The sequence below is a fragment of the Phyllostomus hastatus genome, unplaced genomic scaffold (assembly GCF_019186645.2).
Source record: "Phyllostomus hastatus isolate PE091 unplaced genomic scaffold, TTU_PhHast_1.1 phas_contig_16, whole genome shotgun sequence".
NCBI classification, from domain to species: domain Eukaryota; kingdom Metazoa; phylum Chordata; class Mammalia; order Chiroptera; family Phyllostomidae; genus Phyllostomus; species Phyllostomus hastatus.
In genome coordinates, this window is record NW_025333643.1 from 14,282,560 (window position 1) to 14,304,922 (window position 22,363).

Sequence of the window (22,363 nt, forward strand, 5' to 3'; positions counted from 1 at the left end):
TGGGGAGTGGCAGAAGGATGCTGAGCAATTAGTGTAATTTCTATTTAGGTTTAATTTTTAAAAAATTATCCTAATATTAAGATGTGCTTAATTCATTCGATGGGCCAAGGAGGATCGAAAACTCTGAAAATCAGTAAAGTTAACCTATAGCAGTCATTCTGTGACATCATTTAAGTGTGTGAGCTTGGGCCTCAACTACTCTTTCTGGGCCCTAGTTTTCTTAACTATGAAATGCAAAAGATAACTGATAGCTAAGGGCTCTTCCACTTAACAACCCTGTAGGATTTTGTTAAAATATATATAATATGAAAATACCATTTGGCTGAGATAGATGAATTTGAAATAAATACATTATTGGCTGTGGACCATTTGTCTTCCTTCCTTCACCTGCCACCCCCAATTCTCATAACTCTCTCTCTCTGACAAACAAATGACTAGGCAATGTCATAAAAAAACATCCTTATTAGTTCCTAGAGCCACTTAATGTCCAATTGACTAGCAATTACCTCCACACATCTTAAGCTTCAACCAGGAACATAGGCAAGCCTAATTCTCAAATTCAGTTTTTAGGTGAGAGTCAATTAAATTTGGATGAACCTAACTAGTTTGCCTCACCTATGCAATAATAAAAAAATTTTTTTAAACTTTCATTCTAAATTTATTTCTCTGTATAAGATACCATGCAGACTAGACCAGGTTTTGAATAACTCAGCAGTAAGAGATATTTATTCCCTTGTGAGACTAAAATTAGCTTCTATGTTTTGGTACTGGATGAATTCTTTTTCTTTTCTGGTAAGCTTGGTATACATACACAGCACTTTTTTAAGGCACTGGGAGCACATTGGAATCTGAAGAATCAAAAGATTTCTAGGATTCTTGCTTTACCTGCTGTTTCTTTGTGATCTCATTGGACATCATTTTAGCAGAGTCTAAGACTTTAATTGCACTTTCATCTTCTAAAATATTCCCTTCTGAAGATGATAATGTTTCCAAAATATTTTTCTCTATATCTTTTAGCTGTTTCTGATTAGCTGCAGACTGAAGAATAAGAACATTTCTTTCTTCTTCTAGTTCTGGCCTAAAAGATAAAAACATCTAGTCTAAATTTACAGTATTTTATCTAAATTTATGTTTAAATATTAGATATCACAATATCACATTTAAATAATTTTGTATGCATGTAACATAAACTAAAATGATTAATCCCTTTATCCTAACCTAAGGAAAAAATTACTTCTATTCAAATAATAATTTGAGAAATTCAAGCAAAAAAGCATTAATCGTATATGTGTAAAATGTGGCAATATCATGTACTGTGGTAAGTCTAAGAATACATTAAGCTTATTTATACAGCTTGTCCAGTTATGTAAGAATAAGGACTGGAGGAAACTCAGAGTATGAAACTTCCTATTTTTTCTTAGCTTTGTCATATTCAATCTCATTTTCACTGTTTCTTCTACACTAGCAGACACAGAAAGGATGACTTGCCATACAAGTGACTCTTCAAGTAAAAGACAAAATTGGCACTTACAACATCATAACGAAGGTGGTTTGCAACTTTAAAATAACTTAATTCACCATGTTATAGAATGTTATGACATGGTTGTCTCTTGGATACTATGTGTGTGAGACTGAAATACTGGAAATAACAAAAGTACCTCATGGTTACATATTTTCACTTACAATTTGATGTCATGTAGTAGACTACTTGATAATGTTATATTAGGTTTCAAGTGGAATCAAAGATTTCCTTCAGGAAGCAATTCTTTTTTTAAAAGGTTTTTTTTTAAGATTTTATTTATTTAGAGAGGGAATGGAGGGAGAAAGAGAGAGAGAGAGAAACATCAATGTGCAGTTGCTGGGGGTCATGGCCTGCAACCCAGGCATGTACCCTGACTGGGAATCGAACCTGCGACACTTTGGTTCACAGCCTGTGCTCAATCCACTAAGCTACGCCAGCCAGGAGGAAGCAATTCTTTATCAGTAGCCCTTCCAGATATATTTTTTCTCATTAAAAAAAATAAAACATGCTAGTAATAAAAATACATAAATTATGCAGAAAATATTAATTACCTATAATTTTAACATCTGAGGGGATGATCACTATTAACATTCTGTTGCATTCCTTCCCCAACTTTTTTTTGTATATACGCATTGATCATTTTTGTATTCATGCAAAATGTTACCCCTCCTGTATATAGTTTAGTGTCCTGCTTTTTTGTTCTTATCCTAAGTATTTTCTTATTAACATCCTATATATGTCTTTGAACACAGTTCTGATTTTGTCTATAGCATAAATTCTTAGAGGTAAAATTTTTTTGGCTCAAGCAATCAGACATATGTCAGAAATTATGGCCTAAACACCTGAACCTACCATACATGTTAAAACACCAAGATAATATAGTGGACATAACTTACTTGTTCTAGAATGACTATTTTAAAAGATTATATTATTTAGTTTCTAATAACAAAATATGAAATTTGACAAGGTTTCAAAATAATCACATAACAAAAGTATTAATGGCCTACAAGTATTCCTCTCTAGGCCATTTGGAAGCATGAGAAAACACATACCTCTCCTTTGCAACAACAATACCTAATAACTGATCTTCAAGTCCTTCTGGAGTTATCATGAAATTAAGCAAAGACAGTTTTGTAGCTAGCTCTGGCATATAGTGTGGATTTCTCAGTTTTGTGGTGATATAAAACTTGAAATCAAAGGAATACTCAATAATGACCTCACCAAGCCTGATGCAGTCAACACCACCTATATTTCAGAAAACAAATGCATAGTAAGCCAAATTTGCATAGCTCCTCCCCCTATGTTAAGACATTTCCCAGATTACATGTAATTTAAAGTAGAATACAGATACGACAAAAGTCACAGACACAGAGGCAAGTAAACAATTATACAGCAGGACTCATTCATTCTGGGGAAGTATAAGATATTTTTCTCTGGTTATGGAGCCTTCTAAATCAAAATTACTTTTGATCTTACTTCTTCCATCAATTTTGAATCATGATTCCAAAGCTATTTGTATGTGACCAAAGCTCTGAAAAGTACTAGAGTTTGGAAGAGATCAAATTTTTATAACCAGAAAAATATGAGGTGGGCAATGTTTACCTAAAGTCAACTTTGGTCCACATTAACCATTACTATTCACAATAATGGACTTTGTGTGAACCATGGTCATATGATACAGCAATTTCAGGCTGGCTTCAACTTCTTTATGTTGTCTACTGAACAATAATCTGGATAACAGTGACTAAGGCAATAAAGGGAGGGCAACATTCATTTTGATACTTGTTCTAAATCTCCTTTCACACATAACAATGACACAGAAGTTCTGAGTTATTAATCTTATTATTAAATTTATTCAGTGCTTTTTCTGCCTGAAAGATAAGCCTCAAAGATAATCTAATCATCTTTCAGTTCCATAACAAATATTAATTGATTTCTACCTTGTTTAAAAGTTTGTCTAAGTAGTAAAGGCTCCAAAGATGGATCCAGTTCTTCACCAACATTTTCTAATAGAAGCGGATTTCCAAACTGAATACAGTTCTCCAGTGTTCTCATATAATCTGAATCTGACAGTTTAATAACACTAAGCTGGTTTTCCTTTTCAGAGTTTTTGATCCACTTATTGGCTTGACCCTGGGGGTCAATCATTAAAGGCCTAGAATATAATAAGAGAAATTCTGAGGGGAAAAAATAGATATTCATATTTCCTTAAAATTATATAATTTAAATAATAAATATCATTATCAATTTGTAAAAATACAATGTGTTTCACATATATTATCAGAGTTAATCTTTACAAAAGTGCTGTGAGAAAACAATGAAAAGGTTTTTTCTCATTTATTTTTGAAATGAAAAAATGTAGTTTCAGGGAGTACGTGCCCAAGGTTCCATGGTTACAAAATTAATTCAATATCAGAAGTAGGATGTTGTGATCCCGTAAACTGTGTTCTTTCCAATATAACACACTGTCTTCAAGGTAACTTTTCTAAAATCCTCACCTGAGGACATGCTTATTGATTTTTATAGACAGAGGAAGGGAAGGAGAGAGGGAGAGAAACGTCAGTGCGAGAGAGAAGCATCAGTTGGTTGCCTCTCACAGATAACCCAACTGGGGACCAAACCCACAACCTTTCATTTACTGGATAATGTTCCAACCAAGTTACCCCAGCCAGGGCCCAAGATATTTTTAATATATGACATCTGTTAACATAACAAAAAATAATTTTATTTATTTGTTAAAAATTTAAATTAAGAGATCTACTAGCTTCAAATTATCAGTAGAGTCATAAACTAAAGTCCTAAGTTTAGCATGGTATATATTTAAGATCTATTTAGGATTTTTTTCTATGTAAGTTTTATAAAAACTTCATATTTGAGAACATATGATTCATGGTTTCAGATATTCAAAATACATTGTGCTTTCTTCTTTCTCAGTGATAATGATGCCCTATGTTTCTTTTGTATTCAGTACAGTGCATTAAATAATCTTTAAAAAGTATTAGTGATTGCTTCCGGCCAAGATGGAGGCATAAGTGGACACACCGTACCTCCACACACAACCAAGTTAAAGACAACAACAATTCAGAAACAGAATACCATCCAGAAATGACAGAAAATTGATCTGATTGGAAATTGGACAACCAAGAAGTTGAATTAGACTTGTGCATGCAGACCGGTAGACGAGCAGCCAGGTGTGGGTCGGGTTGCAGCTCGGAGAGCAGAGAACATTGAGACCGGCGCATAAGACATCTGGGGGTGCATAAGGCGTCCAGGGCACACAGGACCACAGTGGGTGGACCCTGAGTGCCCTGAGTGCGCAGGCAGCAGCTGGCAGACCCTGGCCCAGAGGTGGCAACCGGCAGACCCAGTGAGGTGGCGATAGTAAAGCGAGCAGGACGCACAACCCAGGATCACAGCGCTGGGAAATAGAGCCTCAGGACACTGACTGAGGACATCTGTGGGAATTGAGGCACTCAGAGAGACACCCATCCTCACAGGGGAGGTCTTTGGACGATCCCTCCCTCGGCATACACAAGCCCACCCACATGGGAATTGGCACCAGAGGGGCCCAGTTTGCTTGGGGGAAGCAGCAGAGGGGACTGAGGTCCCACGAGAATGGAGCAACCCCCATTGTTCCCTCTCGACCCCACCCCCACATACAATGTCACAACCCAGCAACTGGGGTGCCCTGCCCTGGTAAATACCTAAGGCTCCACCCTTATTGTAACAGGTGCAACCAGACCAAAAAAGAGAGAGAGAGAGAGAGATGGCTCAATCAGAAGACCAAATCAAAGCCCCAGAACCCATCTTTTTGAGTGACCAAGAGATAGCTAACCTATCAGATGCACAGTTCAAAACACTGGTGATCAGGATACTCACAGAATTAGTTGAATTTGGTCACAAATGAGATGAACATATGCAGGCTACAATTAGAGAAATGAAGAAAAATGCACAGGCGACCAATAGTGACGGGAAGGAAACTGGGACTCAAAACAATAAAGTGGACCAGAAGGAAGAAAGAAACAACCAAACAGGAAAGAATGGAGAAATAAGAATTCAAAAAAATGAAGAGAAGCTTAGGAACCTCCAGGACATCTTTAAATGTTCCAACATCTGAATTATATGGGTACCAGAAGGAGAAGAGGAAGAGTCAGAAATTGAAAACTTATTTGAACAAATAATAAAGGAGAACTTCCCCAATGTGGCAAAGGAAATAGACCTCCAGGAAGTCCAAGAAGCTCAGAGAGTCCCAAAGAAGTGGGACCCAAGAAGGAACACACCAAGGCACATCATAATTACATTGCCCAAGATTAAAATGAAGGAGAGACTCCTAGAAGCAGCAAGAGATAAGGGGACAGTAATCTACAAAGAAATTCCCATCAGACTGTCAGGTGATTTCTCAAAGGAGACCTTGCAGGCAAGAAAGGGGTAGAAAGAAGTATTCCAGGTCTTGAAAGGCAAGGACCTCCATCCAAGATTGCTCTATCCAGCAAAGCTTTCATTTAGAATGGAAGGGCAGATAAACTGCTTCTCAGATAAGGTCAAGTTCAAGGAGTTCATCATCACCAAGCCCTAATTATATGAAATGTTCAAGGGATTTATCTAAGAAAAAGAAGATAAAAAACATGTATAGTAAAATGACAGCAAACTCACAATTATTAACAACCACACCTAAAACACAAACAAAAACAAACTAAGCATACAACTAGAACAGGAACAGAACCACAGAAATGGAGATCACATGGAGGGAAAGCAACAGGGGAGTGGGAGGAGGAGAGAGGGAGAAAAGTTACGGAGAATAAGTAGCATAGATGGTAGGTAGGAAATAGACAGGGGGAGGGTAAGAATAGCATGGGAAATGTAGAAGCTGAAGAACTTATAAGTATGAAGCCCTGGCTGGTGTAGCTCAGTGAATCAACTTATAAGTATGAGACATGGACATGAACTAAAGGTGGGGGAATGTGAGTGGGAGGGGGCAGGCTGGAGGGGAGTGAAGGGGGGAAAATCGGACAATTGTAATAACATAATCAATAAAATATATTAAAAAGAAGCCAGGATCTAGGTAGCTATTGGGTGCTTACTCTAAAATCCTTTAAACTTTTCTCTATGTTTAGAAACTTTCAAATACAATAATTGAAAAATAAATATACTTTATGTCACTTACCAACGCCTGGAGTTATTAACAATCACTCCATTATCTATGGAGAAAGTATCTCTTGGTAATCCAGCAATATTCCAAGCTCTAATTTTTACTGGGTCACCTAGGGTCTTACTCAATGAGAACTCCTCTGAACATGGGATTTTTCTCTCCTGTAAGAAATAAACAAATATCTAATATTTTCTTTTACCTTATTGATTGAAATATATTTAAAATTAAAATATTGATTTGTTATTAGATATTATTTAATAACTCTAAGGAACAGGAAAAAACTGAGTTAAAAGTTGAACTATTACATGAATAAAAGCATAGCATTGGAAATAGTGTTAATAATATTGTAAAAACTACATATAATGTCAAGTGGGTACTAGACTTATTGGGGTGATCACCTTGTAAGTTACATAAATGTCTAACTGCAATGCTATACACCTGAAACTAACATAATATTGAATGTCAACTATATTTGAAAAATTAAAAAAATTTGAGAAAGTAAAAAATAAAATAGAAAAAGAAAGTTGTACTATGAAATACTTTACTGATCAAACAAGAAGGAAAAACAATTCACATTTTCAGTTATTTCTTCCCTTCTCTGTACTTATTATTATCGTCCCCCCTCCCAATACCCCAACTTGTACTTTGAATGTTCTAGAAAGAAACTTACGAAATATAAAACCATTACCTTGCACAACATGCTCCAATATTCTATACATGTTTGTCGAAAGCCAGAAGTGAAAGCACCAAGGTAGGCTATTACTCCTGCTGATACCAAGACATCACCAGTCAAATTTTCATATACTATCTGAAGGTCATTTGCTGCTTGAGACCACCTGTGAGATTAACCAAAGTCAAAATAGCCTTGCCATAGAGAATGATGCAAGTAATTGAAAGGGCAAGGGGTTTCTAGTCCAAATTCTGTAACAAAAAGCCACAAAATATTGAGCACTTGCTTGTCTATAAAATGAGGAGGTTGGGTCTCTTATATTTCTAATGTGCTTTAACACATATGTATGTTACATAAATGACAATCAACCTTTCATTATTAGAATATTAGGGTTTGGTTTTTTTTTGCAGGATTTGGACTAGATATGCACCCCCACTGCCCACCCACATTTTGTCTAATCATTTTCATGAGGATGATTTGGTCTAGTGGCCCTGCTGTTTGGTTCAGTATTTATTTTTAGTCTGTAAAACAGAAATGTTTGCAATTTATTACCCCAAATTACATTTAAGTTGTATAGAAGCTATACACTATTGCTAGAGTTGATATTTTCCATTTAATGAAAACTGTACAATAAAAATTACATTCCAAAACTATCTAATCTGCACTAAGAAGTCAAAGGCACATTACTTTACCGTGTTATTCCTTCAACAAATGTCATTAATCAATAAGATAGCTGGTTGGTCAATACAGATAAATAATTAGAGTAAAGCTAACTGGCTTTGTTAGATCAAACCAGTTGCATCTTCTTTGAAATAAACTTCAACAAAATGAGACATACTTTACTGTCTCCCAATATTTTACTATGAAAAATTTTGAACATATGTGTAAAACTGGAAAGAATTGTACAATGCTTGCCCACATATCATTTAGATTAAGAATGATCATTTCACCTACTTGGTTCTCTCTTTAAAAAAAAAAAAACACTTAAAAGTAAGTTGCCAAAAACATCCTTTGACAATGATATTCGGTTTGAAGAAGACTGGCCAGGTGCCCACATTTTCAACCAGCTATTTTAAAATCAGTAATCATAATAAATATCCAAAGAAAGTCACATATTCAAGCCTGACATTCTTAAATGTTGTTAAAATGAGCAGAAATCTGACCTTGATTTTTCTCCACCTAGCCCTCCAATTAGTTGTGAGGCTCTTTCAAGTTTCTTCGCACAGAGTTCCACCTGATCTTCTAAACGAGCCTTTTCCTCAGTTTTCTCAGTAAATGTTTTTTCTAAACTTTCCAAATGATGTTCAACTTCTGCCAGTTCTGCTCTCTTCTCATTCAAGAGCTCCATTGTCTCAGCTAAGGACTTCTGAGCTTCTGATAAGCGGGCTTTCTTTGGAGCTACTACCTATTTGGAAACAATATATGCAGCTGTGATGTGTATTCTATAAAACTGATATCTAATATAATCCTTTATAGATATTATGGATTAAAATGTTTATTATTATACACACACTAGTTATGTATAATAACAAGTTATACAAAATGAACATTTTCCTTAAATCTTACATTATTTATACACATATAAATTAAAAAATATTTATATATTATGCAAAATATAGAAATCATTCTAAACCACCACACAGTCATATATAAAACAGATAAATTATTCTGGACTAACAATGTCACATTATGTAGCAAAAATGGTACCATATATACCAAAATGTCTCTAAATATAAGTTGCCATTGAACTGTTGCCAAAAACAGAAAAATATGTGGCAGACTTATAAGTGTTTAAAATACATGAATGTGCTTTTTTGTTGTTGTTTGTTGTTTTTTTTTGTTTTGGTTTTTTATTTGCATTTCCAAGTCTTTGATCTTCTTCCCAATCATGCAAGGCATACATTTGCCTTGTTTGGGGGGAGGCAGGGGTAGGGGTGCTGGGGAGAGATTAAGACTATGATAGAAATACAAAGAAAAAGAAAGCCTTGATATTCAGTTTCACTACCAAAATTATCCTCAGCAAACCTTGAAAAGACCCATTTTGTTTAGAGAAAAAGGATTTCCTAAAATTCTAATTTTATTATACTCATTAGTATATCAATAAAGGGGTTTGCCAAGCCAAATAGAAACAGACTGGTAGATACAGAGAACAAACAGACCAACAGCTGTCAGAGAGGAGAGGTGGTCAGGAAGCTGGGTGAAAAAGGTGAAGGGATTAAGCAGTACAAACAGGTAGTTGCAAAATATCCACAGACATGTGGATTGCAGCATGGAGAATATAGTCAATAATGTTGAGATAATGGGGTATGGGGTCAGGTGGGTGCTTGGGACAGCCCTCGGTGACCACTCGTAGAGTGCATGGTTTTCCCCTCCACTTTGCTATAGATCTGAAACTGGTGTAGGATGCTATTGAATGCAAACTGTTAAAAAAAAAAAAGAATGGGGGTTTCAACTTTATCACTGAGTGTACTATAAGCCATCGATAAAAAGAATTTAGCAGATGACCAAAAAGAGTAGGTGCATTTGAAAGAAGGGAGACCTACATCTTCTGCCAGGAATGAAGCTGAAGGCAAAGAGGGAGGAGAGAGGCAAGGTATCAGACACCGAATGGCCCACTTTCTCTCCTGTGAGATGGAACCCTGAAGGGGAATATGTTAAAGAAATAGAAAGCAGGAAGCTCTACTTTCTACTTCTGATGTCAGGAGACATCCAAGATAAAATTAATTTTATTTCTTTAACAGGTGTATACAGGTCTACTTCCCTGAAACTAACAAAGTCCCTAGCTCTCTATAGGCACATGTATGTTACTAGGACTATTTTCCCAACCATTAAAGCCTGATCATTCATTCTATACCATGAAGTTTTTCTGAACACATTACAATGTATTTTCACTGCCTTTTTATTTATATATCCTGCTATCCTAGATAGAATTTTGCAAGCTACAAAGGACAATGCCAGTGTTTTCCTGATCCTTTGCTAGCCAAATTTACAAAATACTCTTAAACCATTCTCTGTTGTCCCAGGAATTTGACCTCAGGGGATATTTGATAACCGGTTCCCTATCAACCTAGCCATTGCTTTAGGGGATCTTCCCATGCTCTGCCTCTTAACCCTACTTGGATCTTCTTAATTCTAATTCTTTGAATCAATTGTTTAATCTGCCACTTTGCCCTTGAAGTTCTAGATTTTTCTTTGTTTCTGCCCACCGTTCATCCAACTCTAATTCTCTTTTGCCCTGTGTCCCTATGGGTATAGGTCAGGATATAGGACATTTGAGCCAACTGCATTGAGTCACTGCTCCTCCAGCACTACCACTCATACGAGCCCCAACCAGGTTATGTCATATGCAAGTATTTTCTTTGACTACTAGGTACTCCATGTCTGATGTTTATGCGGTAGCAGGACAAATTCTTTCTTGTAGCACTTTTATGAAAGTTTTAACCATCAAATATATGCAAAGATTTTAATTTCTGGGAATATTTTAATAGAAAATAGATGTGCTGATCCTCAAAATACCTTTGCAACTCTGTCATATACTTCCATAGCCATGATCCATTTACACAGACCCTCAGCAGCAGAAGAAGCTTTAGCAACCTTAGGGGGGTCAAACTCAGGGTTTGTTAAATATTCACCACGAATCTTCTGCATAACAGTCACCTACACAACAAAGATTAAGATCTTAAAATTTTAACAAATTGCACAATCATAAGATGAAAAAATAATCATAAATAGTAAAAACATTGTATAAAAAGTTGTTTTTAAAAACAAGTCAGTACTATGAGATAATTTTAAAACAAGCATAAATAAAGCAGAAACACAAGTAGTTTATGAGCAAAATATGCAAAATTATGACAGATATTGAGGAAAAATGCTTCTTCTAAAAACATTAAAAAACATGCTGGTTAAGAAAACATGGAAACAAGAGAAAAGGATAATTAAACATTAATAAAAAAATAAAAGTTCAAATGGGAAAAATGCATTATACTTTATCTCACATAAATCTGTGTATCAGATTTATTAATAAACTATCATAAGATACTTAGAGAACTCTTTCGTGTCAATAATACACTAAAACAGTAATTTATTAAATGACCATCAAAGGTCTGAAAGAGGCATGGGTCTATGCAGTATGAAAATTCATAAAATAGTCATTAACAAGTAGAATGTTCTTTTATTTATTTTAATCCAAAATAGAAAATCTTCTTATATTTTATATAGCATTACATAACGTTAAAGATTTTTCACATCTTAACAAAGTTACATATACAAAAAAAAATCCAATGAAACTCACTGGAATGTTGTCCTTATCATACTCTCTTAAATCTCTTAAGAAATTCATATCTCCCAGAAGTTTTTTGCTAGGTCCCCAGTAATCTAATATCTGTAAATAAAATTTTGCAAGCTTATTAAATGTACAATTAAAGATGCTCACTATAAAATTTTTCTTCTTGAAGTTTAAGACATATTTTCTCCAGAGAAACTATATACTTTCAAAATATCAAGTTTTATCTTCTTAGAAATAAAGAGACCCCTCTCCCAAAAAGCATGTTATACATATCAAATATTTAAAATATGAACATGAACTTATATATTAAACTTATTATAAAAATTAAACATGGAAAGATAAATGATGATTATTTTTCTTTAGAAAATAAGGTAATCAACTAGTATAAACACCATCATAATTTCATATGTTTATTATTTCAACTTTTATTTTTATTTATTTTTAACTCTTTCAAACCAGAAAGGTAGCGCTATATATTGAAGGTTTCTGTTCCTGTTCCCCTAAATTCATATATTGAAATCTAATCCCCAATGTAATAGCATTTGGGTCTTTGGGAGGTGATTAGCTCATGAATGGGATTAGTGTCTTTATAGAGGAAAATCAAAGAGAGCTCCCTTTCTCTTCCACCATGTGAGGACACAGCAAAGAAGTCATCTATAAACCAGGAAACAGACTCCAAATCTACTGGAGCCTTGATCTTGGACTTCCCAGGCTCCATTATCTTGAGAAATAAAGTTCTGTTGTTTATAAGCCACCCAGTCTATGTACTTTGTTATAGAAGTCCAAGTGGAATAAGGCAGGTAGCAAATATTTTTCTTATTAACAATTTACCTAGGTATCCCAAGTAAAATAAAGAAGAAAAAAACAAAGATTATACATTGTTCTCCCAGTTATAAGATAGAGTGCATGGTACTTACTTGTGCTAGTGAAAGATATTAAACAACTAGCTGAACATTTTTTCCTACTTCCAGAAGCCTGATAGAGGTGTATGGTATGTGAGTGTGAATGTGAGTGTGTATGTGCACATGAAAATAACTTGGTAAGGTAAAAGCCTATTTATTTTCTTTATTATCTTGAAGAAGGATAGGATGACACACACACACAAAATCCCAATTTTCCAGTTCAGGGATTCAAACCCAGGTATTGTAAAAATCTGAAAGGAAAATAAGTCTAGCCCTGACTGGTATGACTCAGTTGGCTGGAGCATTGTCCTGTACACCAAAAGGTCACAGGCACATACATACTTAGATTGCAGGTTTGACCCCAGGTAGGGATAGGGACACGTGTGAGAGATCAATGTTTCTCTCTCTCTCTCTCCTTCCCTTCCTCTCTCCTCTCTCTAAAATCAATAAGCATGTTCTCAGTTGAAGATAAGAAAATAAAAAGATTAAATTTCTGGAGAATTACCATCCTTACAATTTCAAGTCTCTTCTTTCAAATCATAGTATGTCTATTCAGCATTTCCTTTCACCTATTTTTAGTTGGGTTATCCACCTTTTCATTACTGAGTTTTATTGTTATCGATACTTACATATTCTGGATACTATACTCATCAGATATATGGTGTGCAAATATTTTCTTTCATTTTGTGAGTTATTTTTAAATTTGCTTGATAGTGTCCTTTGAAGTACAAGTTTGTAATTCTGATGAAATTTTATTTACCTATTTTTTCAGTTGCTTATGCTTTTGTTGTCCTAAGAAAGCATTGCCTAATCCAAGGTCACAAAGATTTATGCCTAAGATTTCTTTTCTTTTTGTCAATCAAATGCCCAAAATGATATCTGGTGAAATTTTAAAGGATGGATCTAAAGTTTACCTAGCAGAGAAAATGCACATGAAGGAACCAAGAAATGAATTAGGAACAAAGAAGGAGTTTTTGCCTACCAGATATTGGCACATTTTAGAATATCATAGCACCTTAAACATTTTGATGTTGGTATTCAAATAGACAACTTAAGAATACAGCAACAAAAAAAAGAAAAAAGAATAAAAAAATAAGTCTTTAACTTTAGGATGGGAGCTATGCCTTCCTTTTTAAGTGCTGTAGCCTTGAATAATAATTTTCTATAGCAGCTAACATTTATTGTGAGTTTACTGTTCGTGAAGCTTTATACATAAGAGCTTTATATGCATTAACTAATTTAATCCTCACATTAACTTTATGAGGCAGGTACTATGGTAACCCTCTTTTTACAGAATTTCACAGAGATTAATCATTTTGCCCAAGGTCACATTGCCAATGAGGCTGGGATTTCTGACAAGACATTCTGGCTCCATAGTACATGCTTTTAATTATTTCACTATACTGTTACAGCAGAATTTTGAATGTTCAGAAACAACTCCTAATGTGGTTATAAGCGTCTAGCACAAATTACATCCCCTTTTTATTACAAACTCTGTTATTACAAAAGCATGAGCATGTAATTCTATAACACAATAATATCACATCAAGCATATCATATGACAATTTAGGTGAAATGTTCAAATTAAAACTATAAAGTATTACATCCATATTATTACTCTACCAACCACACTCAGCAGAAGCTGGCATTACTTCTGCTGGAAACTGTATATCAGATTCTTGAGATTCTTAGCTGGAAAAAACACAGAAATCTCAGTGTTCATTCAATCCTATCCCCATGATAGTGGAGAATCCTACTAATTATTATTATTATTAACTTTACAGAAAAGGAGATGGAATCAATTGGATTCACATTTTTTTCTGATATTATACTGCTTTTGCTTTGCCCAGAATAACATAGTGTTTTCCATAATTTATTCTGAACCTACTTAATCTAGAAAACAATATAAATTCCCTGGACTGGGTACTATTGACATTTGATAATTGCTGTAAGTATTCTGCATATTTATGAATATGATTTAAACCTGTGTCTAGTTATTACCTTGCCTCCTGTTCCTGAAGGATCAGAAATTTTTTCTGGTTTGATATCTTTCATGACACATACAGCAGCCATAACTAGTTTAACACCAGATGGAGGATTCTTCATTGATTTCACAATTGTAATGTCAGCTGGCTAAATCAAAAGAAAGCAAGATATCTTAAAAATAGTTTATTTCTAAATAATGAAATTTTTAAAGTAATATTGGAGAAGTAGCATAAAAGTAATATTGGAGAAAAGTATCAATTTTGACTTGAAATTGTAATTTTTTTTGGCTTTGCATGGCTATGGAAGAATGAACAGTATAGAATTTAGCACAGATTAACAGCAATGGTTCTCAAAATCTGGAAGATCATAGATCCTTATGAGAATATTATAAGAGCTATAAATCCTTCAGAAGATATATCTTTGCACATAAACGCAAAAGTTCCTTGTAATCACATACCAAGCTCATACATGGAACTCATGCTAAAAACCCTAATTTAGACAGGCTGAATTCTATATTTTCTTATATGTAATATTAACTTTACCCCACCACCAAAATGAAAGAAGAGGTAGGTTCCAATTTCAAACTTATTTTTTAAAGGTATATATTGTTCTGACAGACACAATAGATTCAATTACTTATTCTGCTCTAACATCCTTCTCACCTCCCTTGGAATTGCTAGAAAGCTAACAACTATATACTTTAGTTTCCCATGCAGCTAGAGTTGTGGAAGGTCATTAGGATCCACCATCACATCACTTGAATGATCCTAGATTCAAACTGAGTAAGTGGCACATCAAACTGAAGAGTGTGAGGCATCTGTTTTGCTGATATGTACTATAGTAGAGACGGTGTAGCTCTGTGGGGAGGCTCTGTGAGCTTCAGAGGGATCATTCCTTTGGTAAATTATTTCTGCAATTTGGTTGTGTGAGTCATTCCTGGCAGGTCAGCCTACGATCCATTTCTTCAGCTCTTCCAACAATTCTGTAATCTATTTGTAAAATTCCCTACAACTAGAACAGGAACAGATTCACAAAAACTGAGATCACATGGAGGGTTATCAGTGGGGAGGGGGAAGGAGGGGAATGGGAAAAGGTACAGGGTATAAGAAGCATAAATAGTAGGTCCAAAATAGACGGGGAAGCTAAGAATAGCATGGGAGATAGAGAAGCCAAAGAACTTACATGCACAACTCACAGACATGAACTAAGTTGGGGGGATGCTGGTGGGGTGGGGGGTACAGGGCAGAGGGGAATAAAGGGGAAAAAGAAGGACAACTGTAATAGCATAATCCATAAAATATATTTTTAAAAGAGTCCTGTCTGCTTATACTAAACAGAGCCAATTCTCTTCTCTGTAACTGAAACCTAAGTCATATCACATATATTATTTGATACTAAGAATGATGCAAGCAACAGACTTGCAAAGAAAGGAGAACATAATGTTGATTTGATTCACTAACTGGTGGGGTTTGAAGGCATCAAGAATCCTGTGTGTTTCAGACAATGGAATACTGAAAGTCTGTGGTACACAGTGATAAAACAGTTACTTAGAATAATGCTCAAGATCATATAGAATGGAATGTTTATTAAAAACAAGGTTTTGCCAGAATGATTGGCTGCTGTGATAAATGTCCCTATAGGAGAGAATGAAGACCTTGGGTAAAGTGTGGTGTTTAAATGTGCCAAATGGCAGACAGGGAGAAAATAATAAGCTCAGGGTTTTAAATTCCTGACTCACAGCATAGTGAGAGCACTAAGAAGTTTCTATAAATGCCCTAAAATAATCTCATGTCTTATAACTACAGGGTTGATGTAACTGCAAGTCAGATACAATTTGATCCTGTGAGATGCTGATTTACCCATACGTTGAACTCACCATCTTGTCTGGTCTCTTACATGAAAGTTAGGGCACTGATTAGGAAAGAAGGCAAAGAATAGGGTCTGAATATCCTGAACCACCATACTACACTGGGTGTCCCTAGTCAACAGAAGCTGTCTTTCCTGCTCTGTTTGATGAGGTTGTTCTGGTCTTGCCTAAAGACCCTATATAAATTCATATACAACACAGTGTAATCCAGACAGGTGGCACCCACATCTGTATTGGAAATGATCTTTAAGTATTTCTGTACATGCATGTTTAGGGGGCTGCAGAACAGTGGCTACACACTCTGTTTAACATATGCCTTCTGGTCCATGTACAGCACTACTTTGTTCTCTTGGAGACTGTTTGTTCCATTTTCATTGGAATATCCTAAATGAAAATTATAAATAATATATGAAAAGCAAAAAATAAGATAATACATCCAAGAAGAAGTATTAGGAGTCAAGTTTCATTTGACTAGACAAACAACATAATATCACCCACTGAAATAGAATTATACCTATTTAATCAAGTACCTGTATACAATTTTACTTTGTTGGTGAAATTCAATATAGCTAAATGAAACACTTGCCTTTAGTGTATCCAGTGCAGACAAAGCTGCTTCCAAGGCTGGAATTGCCTCAGCTAAGTCACTTTCACACTCATTTTTCAGTAGCTGGGCTTCTTCAGCCTTTCCACTGGCTACCTCTTCATCTAATTTCACAAACTTTCTTTTTGCTTCTACTTGTACAGACTCTATCTCAATAACCTAAAGAAAATAAAGAAAGAAAAAAATAAAGACAGTTCCACAAACATCCTATTATTTTCTCACTCTTAGAGACAAAAGAATGTTTAAAAATTAGGGAATCCAACATATCATTTTGAAGGGTGAATCAGCCCAAGATAAAAAGAGGAGAAATGTAAATACATGTAACCTAATTTGGTCATGGGTTTCCCTTCTCCCTTCAAAAATAAAAGAAACCACACAGGACCCAAAGAGATAGCTAATCAATAGAGAAGGGTAAAGTTCTAAAATCTAGTAGCAAAAAAGTAAGGTTTATTTTCAAAGCTAATTTTACATATTTCAATTGTCTTCTGACATCAACTGAAACAAACATTCAGGACACTTTACCTGCATCATATGTGCATTTTCAATTTTAGCTTCCTCCAATTTGGGCTGTAACTGAACAAGCTCCATTTTCATTTCACCAACCTAAACATACAGTTTATCATTAAATTTTCATAGCTACAATAGCTACAGAAGCCAAGCACAGAAAAGTGAAACTTAAAAGTATCATAAGGTATTAGGATCAGAAAATCTTAACTTTTTCTTCCAGTCATTACAGGATAAAATCATGAGAGTGTGCCTAGTTTCTTCACAAAATACTTTGTCTTCCTTTCTTCCTTGAGTTTATGACAGGGCAGTAGGAGGATGCAGTTGCCATGGAAGAAATGCAGATAGAAAGTAGGTGGCAACTTGGGGTATCCCTGCTATATTATGTGCATGGTATACAATGCATGTGAACCACCCAAATCTCAGTTGCTTATATTGAACTAATGCTAATAAGCATTAGTAGCACTTGACTCACTTTTTAAAACTCCAATCTTACATTTTACCAGCTATTAAAATGAAGAGTCAACCCAGACTTATTATATTCTCTCCAAATTCCAAAAAATTAAGAATAAAACAAGATGTACTTGAGTCTGTGTGGTCTAGGAAACTTAGTTAACTTCTCTAAAACTCACTTTACTCATCTGTAAAATAAAGAGCATAAATGTTTCTACCTCATGGAGTTGTTATAAGGAATAATTGAAGGAATGCATGTGATATATATAACACAGTTCCCAGCACATAATATACTGTTGTTATTATTTCTTACAATTCCTATTATATATCATAGGTTTGAGCAGCTCATCAAATTTACCTGAGACTCAGCAAAAGCTAGTTTGTCAAGCCCATTCAAGTATCGTTGTTTTGCTCCCATAACAGTTTGACGCTTCTTAGTCAAAAGCTGTCGAAATGAGGCAATAAGTTCAAGATAAGAAGTAGCAGTAACATAGTTATGTCGTCCTAACTCTTGCAAGAACCTAAGAGAGGCAGATAACATATCTTATAAGTAATAGGCTTCACAAAATAAGGGGTAAATTCGACATAACATTAACAACAAGCATTCAAGAATAAAGGTTAATTTTATTTAGAGGCCGCTGAGTACTTGAACTCCATAGAGTTCTAGAATTCTACACATAACACCATATCCCATTTCTCATTTGCAAAATATCAAATAACAATGATGTATTTAAAAAGGACAAATCAATAAAAATGTGTATCAACGGTGAACTACAGGAAGAAAGATATAGACCTTTTTACATGTTTCATAGGCCAGGAAGATCTAACCCTGTAAGGGACCCAAGATATTGTGTAAGCTAGGCAAGTGTAGGAGAAAAGGGGATTGTAGACAGGATAGTAAGAATAAGTCAACATTCTTTGCACAAGTGTGTCACATGTCAGCTGAATGGGTATGGCCAGAAGTATGAAACTACTACACATACATATGGAAACAATGGAAGCAATATTTCATGGCAAGTATAGAGACTAGGTCCCATTTATTGGTGCAACTGTCCAAGCCAACCATGCTAGCTGGCTATATTACTCTAGCTATGGATAGGCAAAATACTATATTAAATAGTGATATGAGCACTGGGTCTATGCACTTTTGAAATTAACATCTCAGAGATTAACAGAGGTAAAATGGCTACTTTTGAAGTATCCACAGCCCCACCAATCAGCTCGCCTAATCTGAGAATTTCCACCCAGTGCTCCAGCAACAATGTTTGTTCTATGAAACTTGCCACCCTAACTGTAGCTGATCTGACTGGGGTTGGACAATAGACACAAAGTAGACTAATCACATTTTGGAACAAATTTGGAACAGGGAGTTGGAAACAGCCAATCAGTCTCTGCCTAAAGCTGGAATTGCAAGAAGTAAACTTGAGAATCAAAAGACAGCCAGTTTCCTCCATATGCACTGGGAAGTAGAAAATTCAGTCTGCAAAGAGAAAGAAGAAAGTAGATGCCCAGATAGAATTAGGAATGAGAAACCGAGAAAATGCATTTCTGATTTTAGAATGGCTTTCTAACTCCTGCTTCCGGTCACTTACACGATCCAGTGGTACAAGGGGGGAACCCCCCCCCCAAAACAAATGGAATTATCTTCTTGAGGGCAGGCCCCCTGTGGTACAGGCTTTCCCCCTGGGTTAGTATTCTAGGAACCCATCTATATCAGTGTACCAGCAGGCATTGTTGTGAGGCTACATGGCTTTAGTGAATTTTTTTTGAAGACTTGTTCACCCATTTCACGATGGGTGGTGATTTATGAGCAGACCTACCCTCACCATGCTAGTGTTCAACAGTTTTTGACCAAAAAATAGCATGATCCCCATGCCCTGCCTTCCCTATATACCTGATTTCTCTCCACCTGACTTTCTCTCATTTCCCCAGATGAAAAAAGTCCTTAAAGGGAAACATTTTGCTGATGTGAAAGAGGTGAAATGAAAAAACAGCAGAACACTAAAAGGCATTAAAATTAAGGAGTTCAAAAACTGTTTTGAGCAGTGGAAAAAAGTCTTGATAGGTGTATTGCATCATGGAGAGTACTTTGAAGGTGACTGAAGTTTAAATATATAAGAATAAATACACACTTTTTTGTAAATAGATTGTTGTTTGGGTCCCCCCTCATATTATTTCCCTTAAGCTTTGTGAGACATCTCTGTATCTTTGTAATAAACTTCCCCTTTCTATTAATGGTAGATCAACTAGGTTTCTATTACTTGCAAGCTAGAGGCCTTAACTAATTAAATGATCTGTGAGATCTAGAAAACATAGAAACCCTATTAAAATTTTGGGCTTATGCAGAAATAGATGCTTCAAAATATAAGGCATTATTGTAATTAAAATATTTATTATACAGAAAGAAATGCTTCAAAATATAAGGCATTATTGTAATTAAAATATTTATTAATATTAACCTTTCTGAAAGATTCATGACAGAAGTGTGAAAGTGTTTGCAGATTGGAACTATCGCTTGTCGTTCAACCTCAGTAAGCTCCAGTGTTTCTAAGAATTTCACAGCTACAAGCTCAAGGGCATCTTCAGGCCATGGCTAAAAATAAGAAAAAGAAAGACTTATGAAATTTAAGATGAACAGTTTTACTACAACTATGTAAGTTAAGTGTCTTCCTACATAAGAAGAATTTGGGATTGAGATAATTAAACCTTAATGGGGAAAACAGAATGAGGGGGACTGAGGTCACAAGTAAATCTATGAAAGACCTAATAAATATGTTCATATACTAAAATGAAAGATAAGACAATGTAAAGAAAAGGCCAATGATAGTTTACAAATAAAAGTATACTTCATGGCTTTCCTAACACTTCCACTTGGGTATATAGGCATCCTGAATTTATTATCATAACAGTGGCAGAGGCCACTGGTTGCCCACCTAATATGTATCAGCCCCTTTTCCTGACTCCAATTATATTCTATTGGGTTGGTCAAAAAGTCTGTTTAGTTTTTTCCATAAAATAAAAGACATATTTTCATTTTCACCAATAACTTTATTGATTTGGATATTTTGAGTATTTTAGCTATCTCCTGCTATTGGCCCCATTGGCTCCTAGTGGGTAGTGACCAGGGGTGTGGCTAAACATCTTCTAGTGCATAACACAGCCCCACAGCAAAGAACTGTTTGGCCAAAATGTCCATAGTATCAAGAAAATCTGTAAACCACTTTTGACACATTCAGTCAGTCATAGCACTTTTTCCATATACTGCACAAATCTTTTTTTTTTGCATTTCAGTTGCATTTTTACCTCTTTTTAAATGTATTTTTTTGATTATGCTACTACAGTTTTCCCATTTTTTTCTCCTCTTTATCCTTCTCCACCCTGCACCCCTCTTCCCACCATCATTCCCCCTCCTTAGTTCATGTCCATGGGTCATACATACAAGTTCTTTGGCTTCTCTAGTTCCCATATTATTCTTAACCTCCCCCTGTCTATTTTGTACCTACCACTTATGCTCCTTATATCCTGTACTTTTTCCCCCATTATCCTCCCTCCTCCTCCCTGATAATAACCTTCCATATGATCTCCATTTCTGTGAATCTGTTCCTGTTCTAGTTGTTTGCTTAGTTCATTTTGTTTTTGTTTTTAAGTTTGGTTGTTGATAGTTGTGAGTTTGTTGTCATTTTACTGTTCATGTTTTTTATTTCCTTCTTTTTCTTAGATAAGCCCCTTTAAATTTTCATATAATAGGGCTTGGTAATGATGAATTCCTTGAACTTTACCTTATTTGGGAAGCACTTTATCTGCCTTTCCACTCTAAATGATAGCTTTGCTGGATAGAGTAATCTTGGATATAGGTCCTTGCCTTTCATGACTTGGAATACTTCTTTCCAGCCCCTTCTTGCCAGCAAGGTTTCTTTTGAGAAATCAGCTGATAATCTTATGTAGGTAACTGTCTCCTTTTCTCTTGTTGCTTTTAAGATTCTTTCCTTATATTTAATCTTGGGTAATATAATTATGATGTGCCTTGGTGTGTGCTTCCTTGGATCCAACTTCTTCAGGACTTTCTGCACTTCCTGGACTTCCTGGAAATCAATTTCCTTTTCCAGATTAGGTAAGTTCTCCTTCACTATTTTTTCAAGTAAGTTTTCCATTTCTTGTTCTTCCTCTTCTCCTTCTCACACCCCTATGATTTGGATATTGGAATGTTTAAAGTTGTCTCAGAGGTTCCTAAGCCTCTCCTCATTTTTTTGAATTCTTGTTTCTTTATTCCATTCTGGTTGAATGCTTATTTCTTCCTTCTGCTCCAAATTGTTGATTTGAGTCCTAGTTTCCTTCCCATCATTGTTGGTTCCCTGTATAGGTTCCCGACAATAAACGTTGGTTCCTTTATTTCACTTTGCATAGCTTTCACTTTTTCCTCT

At 35.3% G+C, this 22,363-nt stretch overlaps 1 protein-coding gene across 1 annotated transcript in view; it reads right to left on the reverse strand.

Moving 5' to 3' along the window:
• Positions 1-22,363, reverse strand: part of DNAH12 (dynein axonemal heavy chain 12) — a 263,016-nt gene that overhangs the window by 62,853 nt on the left and 177,800 nt on the right. Inside the window, exons 45-57 of the mRNA XM_045831904.1 lie at positions 20,402-20,535; positions 18,301-18,463; positions 17,508-17,588; positions 16,968-17,144; positions 14,530-14,661; positions 11,633-11,722; positions 10,858-10,998; positions 8,505-8,746; positions 7,360-7,507; positions 6,687-6,832; positions 3,463-3,677; positions 2,575-2,767; positions 886-1,078 (exon numbers count right to left, since the gene is read on the reverse strand). Coding sequence (XP_045687860.1) covers positions 886-1,078; positions 2,575-2,767; positions 3,463-3,677; positions 6,687-6,832; positions 7,360-7,507; positions 8,505-8,746; positions 10,858-10,998; positions 11,633-11,722; positions 14,530-14,661; positions 16,968-17,144; positions 17,508-17,588; positions 18,301-18,463; positions 20,402-20,535 — 2,055 coding nt within the window. The remainder of the gene's footprint in view (positions 1-885; positions 1,079-2,574; positions 2,768-3,462; positions 3,678-6,686; positions 6,833-7,359; positions 7,508-8,504; positions 8,747-10,857; positions 10,999-11,632; positions 11,723-14,529; positions 14,662-16,967; positions 17,145-17,507; positions 17,589-18,300; positions 18,464-20,401; positions 20,536-22,363) is intronic.